Below are 7,323 nucleotides of genomic sequence, written 5' to 3'. Positions count from 1 at the left end.
TATAGTTCTCTCCAGTTAAAATAAGAAAAAAAATACTGTAATACCACTAATAACCGACTTGTTAATAATAATTATTTATGTATTTCTTATTGTATTGAGTGAGGATGAAAAATACTCAATAGGACCAAAGAAAGTAGTAGAAATTAATTATGTTGAAATAAAAAATTCTTGAAAATTCTGAATTTGTCAAATGTATGATGGAGTTCAATTCATTTTTTTTTTTTTTTATGGAATAACATGTTGCAAAATATATTCAACTATTGTAAAACAATTTTTAATTTAAATAAAATAATAATAATTTATTAAGTTCAATTACAAAAAATCATAACGTTGTAACATTGAAGACTACCAAATGCGACAAATATTGAAACGACATTTTGAGCCGGGCAAAAATATTTTCTTTTCATTAAAAAAGCTGTTCGTACAAATCCATTTGGCTTAAATGATAGCTACCTACACATCATAAACTACGTACGATCAGGAGAGGATGGACGATCCACGTTGTCCCTTCCTCTACATGACGTCCTCGGAACTAACGCGGTAACGTGGGTAGCGCACTAATGATAATAACAATTAGCTCACGCGCTTTCGCGAACGTAAACATGCCGCATATATTAGATAATACCGCACTAGTGGCAGCACTGCACACCCGATCCTCGAAATGTTCATCGCCACCGCACCCGTTGCGGCGATGCTTCTCCGGTGTTGCCGGTAGTCCGTGCTGTGGTACTCGCGGGGTTTCACGTCCTTAGCGTACTGTGCGTTCTCTGTGTTAAGTGTGTGTGTGTTTGTTATAGAGTGTTTTATTGTGCTTTATCCTGTAAGGTTTTCGAGATCTGTGACCGAAGGTTTGACAAAACTAAAGTGCGCGTTCGTGCTCAGTTTGCCGTGTCCAGTGGCTCGCAGAGACCTTATAATGGGGTCCTGCGGAAGACTTCTGCTGGCCCTTATCTTCACGTTCGCCACCAAGGGTAAGTTTCTAATTTAATGTCTACATACACCGGTAAGGGATTCAACACGAATTCAGTGTCGAAAATCGTTCTTGGTGTAGTATCTTTGTAGGTAAGAATTAATATTTGGTAAAAAAAAAATAAAATAAAACCACACAACAAAAACTTGGTTATCAAAGGGTTGGGTAAACTTTCAAAAGTTGTAAATATTCATGACGTTTCCTTCGATGTTTGGTGGGAATGCGGGGAACTCTTAATACAAATAAAGACCTCCGCTGTTGGTAAAGGAATAAAAAATAAAACTGTTGGATTTAATAGTTGTACATTCGTACCGGCAGGAAGTCCCTTTTGTGTGCGTGATGAACGGGGGTGAGTGAATGAGTCATGAACGTCGTCGACGAAATGGGGGCGTTCTGTTCTGATGCACATCAAAACCGTATACGTCCGTAAATTCCTATACTCCCTTCATTAGAATCTCGAAATAGACAACCAGAGATTTTTTACCGAACGATTCTATCAGACAGTAGTTCGTTCTATATGTTCGTATTGCTATATAATTTAATTGCAAGGTAAATTTCGGTGATATAGTCAATTGAATTATTCAATGTAATATATTAATTAAAATTGTGTATAACTTAAGTTTTTTTTAATCTATTTTAAATTGTTTTATATGATTTTTTTTTTTTAGAAGTCAAATTGGTAATGATATTAAAACACATCATGATTAGATTATTCCAAAATTTCTATTTGTATAATATACTTAAGCATCGGGTTGAATCAAAAATATATTAAAATAAAAAAGTTGATGTATAAAAAAAATAATAATATAACCAGCACCTTTGGGTATTTTTGATATTTTTACGAATTTTAATGAAAATTATCTGTGTAATACATTAGTTTTCAATGTAGATATATATTTATGAGCTTATAAAATATATTATAAACTTGATTTCTAAAATTCAAATTTCGTAAATTTTAGACTAAAATATTTATGTTTACTTATTACACAATATTAAAAGTTTGATTACAATTCTTAATAGATAATTAGTATAAGCACTATGTATTATAATATTGTCTTTACTCTGAACTATATTAGTAGGTATTATAAACAAATGATACATAGTAATCAATATCATTTTCTATAAGTATATAATATAAAAATGCATAGTTTCATGAAACATTTATAATAGTGTTGTTACATCCTGCGTATTTATTTTTGTTTTTATTCTAAATTATATGAGCTGATAAAAATCTTAATTTTTATAAACACAAAACTAATTATAACTTTATTATTTACGTTTCATAAAATAATTGTTGTCAATTGTAATCCTTCTGTATTATTATCAGTCTTGAGTTTTAAATGTGGTACTCTATGAATTATTTAGGATGTATCAGGGTAATAATTGTTATTTATGTCCATCACATGGACACAACACGGTTATTATTATGTTTTTAGAAACTACACCAACTGATTAAATATTATACCATGGGGGATTTATACGGGTGTAAATATTATTCTCAATAATGTGAATATTACGTATTTACCTTGTTTATCAAAAATGTAGTTTGAACTTAAAGCAAAATAAAATTTTTTTTTAGTTCATGTGTACAAATATTAAAGTCTAAAAAAAAATTGTTAAAATAAAAATAAATAATAATTAGAAGTCGTTTCCTATTTTTTAATCCTTATTTGGTGATGAACGGAGTCTTACTTTTCGTCTAAATCGTCTAAATCGACAAAAAAAATGCATCCTGGTAAAACCAATACATTTCTCATTTTTCACTTAGAATCTAAAGAAAAATAGGGAATAAAAATTACATACATAATTTTTAAAACTTTTTATATTGTGTAGGCTCTGGAAAACTATTGTAGGTACCTCATATCTTATCAAATTTTAAATTCTCAACTTAATTATGTAAATTTGTTTTGTAACAATCATTATTTCTAATAGATTTTATTTATCAATTACCTAAGTAACTGATTAAAAATAGTAGATCAAAGCAAAAATATGTATTCATTTTTCTGATATTGTGAAAAATGAAAAAATTAATATTAAATTTAATTAACGATTTTAAATTACGAAATTATTTTTTCTTGGCTTAATTATAATCGAGTCATTATAAACATTTATGTTATTTCCTAAACATTAATTTTTCAATATTGATAACCTTTAATTATTGTATTTTATAGACGTTTTCGAGTACTGAAAAACATCTATAAATACGTTTTACTATGCTCTATCAAATAATTCGGAAATAAATATGATATATTTAAAGTCATTTTTTATATAATACGGTCATCTGTATTATTTTTGTATGGATATAAACAAAAATGGAAGTGCGTGTGTCGAAATGTAATACATATATATATTGTATCCCTCTCATCGATCTACGCTTTAACGTGACTGCTCCTTCCCGCTCAACCTACAACCCTGTCTGGCTAGCACACGCGGGTTCATTGGGCCTCCCGTGTTCCCATGGCGACCACTGAAATCCTGTTGCCGTCTAAACAATACTACGCACTCGGCAGCAGCGCCCATTGCACCAAGAAAATCACGTGCCCATACTTAAACAACATTTTTCAATAAACTAAAATATTAAAATAGAAAAAAATATATATAAAAATTAGACATTACCTATAATTATCTAATACATCCTGTAAAACCGTTTTTGTTTTCCTGTTTATCATGAGTTTATTATTTTCGAATAACAAACGAGACGTAGGTAGATATGTATTTCCCTTGCAAACGGATGTCGTTGCATATCCGGGAAATAATTTCCAATATGCATATCATTATAGTAATATTTATGTTAAATTTATTATTTAGCCATTTTAGTTATTTCATTATCTTAACACTCAAACTTTAACCTAATATGAAATCTAAACGACAATAAAATGTTATAGTGCTTATATTTTCACTATTAAACTACATATTAAATATTAATCAAACCATGCATGAGTAAAAGTAATCTCATATTTACTATTGATTATTATTCAATTGTTGTACGAGTATATTATACGTTATGTATTTGGTCTATACACAGAAGCCGACGCAGGGAGTGTTTTGGGGGTTCACCTCCCTGAAATGAAAAGATGATTAATTTCAAACTTGGTTATTGTACTTTATTAACCTTAAATAAAAATTAATTTTTCGGTAATTATTCTTATTTTTTCAAAACCCCCCAACATTTTTTCCTGCGTCTACCTCTAGCTACACGTATTATAAATATATTAATTATACTTATATAATTCATTATATATACTTTATTAAAATTATACTGTATTATATTGGATTTTATAATTTTTAATTCAAATTATTATTTTATGTAAGTACATGTTTATTTTAGGAAAAAAATATTTTTTTATACAGCATGAATAAATTGAAATTGTTTAACGACCCATTTTATAATAATATTGAAATATTTTCTCCTTAAATCATTCATTAGTATTTCATACACATTTATGAATCAGTTAGGAATGTTAAAACTGACGCATAACATATTCTGGTCACTATGTCTACATAGTATTGTTTTGTAAAGAATACTCTTATTTAGTTACCTAGTTTTTCAGAGTTTTTTACTCGTGGTTACTTATGAAACTATGAATAAATTACGGTGTGATTTGTGTATTTCAGATTTACCGTGTGTCTAGACACTTATGTATATATACACTGAATCTATAATACTACATAATTGTTATTTTCGTTCGATAGAAAATAAATTACTATTTTTTTACACTCATATACTAATGATTGCATTTACAAAGAAATGCATGTGAATAGAAAATCGGTAAATTAAAAAGGTAACAGCATTACGCATTTATGTTATGTAAAAAAGTTCAAAACTATACTTAATGATAAAGCGGATAAGTAAAACACTTCATATCTATATAGGTAGTACTTCGTGCCAGGTTAAGGGGGGGGGAGGGGGCAGATGCCCCGGACGGCAATTTTTTAATGGCGTAAATAAAAGTTTTGTAATTTTCTAATGTATATATAAGTTTTTAGGAAGAATTATTAATTTATTATTGAAAAATATTAATAACAATTTTATCAAATTATAATAGTAATATTATATTATATAAAATCGTTGAGTTATTTCATCAAATTTGTTAACCCGGCACTGGTAGTACTTTTATGTGAATATGTAAAATGCGTGCGAAGTCACTATACGAAAGCGCGTTTTGGAGGGAAAAACATTTTCCTTTAAAAGAACTTTGCCCGCGAAACAGCATCCACCCAAACAAATCGATTATGTTTAATATTATTTTGCGTGGCATTGTCTCAGTTATACCATTGTAGATTCCATTCAACGTTGATATGTATTATACTGACATAAATTAACGAATGATATTGATAATTTATTTTTACAATATTTAATGATACTTATATATATATTTTTTTAAGTTATTTTTTGTTTTAGAACAACGAGTATTTTATTTAAGAAATTATTTCGTTTCCTGACTTGCACTTACAATAAAAATGTTCACCTTTCTTGAGTGGTATTCGACGTTTAGATTGTAAAATTCGTTATGCTCGACCGCGTTTCGTGTAATCACTTGGTTTATTGTTCTTAGGGCAGCTTTACCAGTGAAAAATAGTCGTCTCCGTGTATTTAAATTATGATAATAATTACCTACAATATGTCCATGTAACAATTTGACTTTTAAATTTGATGGAACAATGGATATTTATTCTAGAGGAGGAGCATTAAGTCTATGAGTCAGTTGTTAGTAATTTCCTATGGCAAAATAATCATTATATTTGAATACGGATTGAGATGAAATATTTGGACCAAATGTTTATAATTTAAAAAAGTTGTACTAAGAAGAAGAAAAATATTAGTTAGATATTTTGAATTCCTTACATGTAAATTTAGCATTTAATGTTTTTTTAACATTGTTCTATTACTTGTTAGATATGTTTGCATTAATTATTATTACATTTACTCAGTATACACTGTTATTTTTATTTAGATTATAAAATAAATTCTATAAATAATTTCTTAATGCACATAGATTATGTATTATAATCAGTACTGGAACTTATCTAGATAATTATATAAATGAAAATATTATTATCTATTATCTTATTACTTTTATGTATAAGTATTTATTTAATATTAAAGTAGGTATTTAAATACATTTTTACATTTTGTGTTCGAAAACCATAATAATGTACCTATATAAATATAATACATAGATAGAGAGAATATATGGTATTAATTTAAAGCAGCCACAAATATAAAATATATTTTGATAGTTAGTACTTAGTAGCTAATAATTGTTAGATGTTGAGTTTATTCCATTTATTAATTGAATGTACCTACAGGTTATTAGTTATTTCTCATCGGTTGTGGTGGCAGAAAAACACGACGATTTATACGATTTATAAAACGCTAATAAATAATAAGGTAATATTCTTGTTAGAATAATGATAGCGTATTTCTGCGTATACCATTTAATTATATTTATTACAACGTATAATATTATGTACATCTCTTGGAATTACCCTTGAAAACATAAGAGTCTGTCTCGTACATGGTCTGCAGACGTCAACTACACAACTGCAGCTATTATAAAATATATCTATTATACATAATATCAAGGCCGTATCTGGGGGGGTCCAGGGTGTCTAGACCCCCCCCCCCCCCGAAATTTCTTCGATATTTTACGAATGTTTAAAATAATTATTATTTTTTAAATACCAATATAAATATTTTCAGTCAAAAATAATTTAAGCTACAATTAACCATTGACTGCTTTTAGTTGTAAAACATAATATTATATAAAATCATATGGAATTCATTTTAATAAAAGAAGATTCAATTTTTTTCTGTCTAATTTTTAACCAAATATCAAAAGTTAAAATCTAAGTTCAATAAAATTACAATATACATATTTTAGACCCCTCCCGATAATAATTTCTAGATACGGCCTTGCATAATATATATAATATTATGCAATTATGTCCCAATAATATTTTTATCAATTTTATTGATACAATTGCTATAAGTAATAGATTACAGTAAACATAATAATAAAAATATATTTCAGAGTTTAGATTTTATAATAGAATAAGATTATCAGAACACAATGTCGCAGTTTATTATACAACGCGACCAGTAACTGTCGTTGTCATTTTTCGTTCTCTTGTGTTCTTGTTGCTTTTTATCTCCTTAATTCAGTTTTAAACTAGTGATATTTAAAACATTTAAATATGAAGCTGTTTTTGGCTGGAACATCTATGAATAATATAAATTATTCTAAAAAATCCAAAAGTGTATCTGCTTTATAATTTGATTTTTATTTAATTTTTCCTACCAAATAAATAAACAAATATAAATGCATACTTTTAGTTCAATTATTATTTAA

At 27.7% G+C, this 7,323-nt stretch overlaps 1 protein-coding gene across 50 annotated transcripts in view; it reads left to right on the top strand.

Annotated features, from left to right (window-relative positions):
• Window positions 1-705: 705 nt before the first annotated feature.
• The window catches only part of LOC112686514 (Down syndrome cell adhesion molecule-like protein Dscam2), a 63,445-nt gene continuing 56,827 nt past the window's right edge, over window positions 706-7,323 (top strand). For all 50 annotated transcript variants that reach the window (XM_025558804.1, XM_025558823.1, XM_025558822.1 and 47 more), the window contains exon 1: window positions 706-971. In XM_025558804.1, the coding sequence (XP_025414589.1) occupies window positions 917-971 (55 nt within the window). In that variant the 5' untranslated portion in view covers window positions 706-916. The remainder of the gene's footprint in view (window positions 972-7,323) is intronic.

Source organism: Sipha flava, unplaced genomic scaffold (assembly GCF_003268045.1).
Source record: "Sipha flava isolate LNK unplaced genomic scaffold, YSA_version1 313_pilon_pilon, whole genome shotgun sequence".
Taxonomy (NCBI): domain Eukaryota; kingdom Metazoa; phylum Arthropoda; class Insecta; order Hemiptera; family Aphididae; genus Sipha; species Sipha flava.
This window is presented reverse-complemented; position numbering and strand designations above follow the sequence as displayed.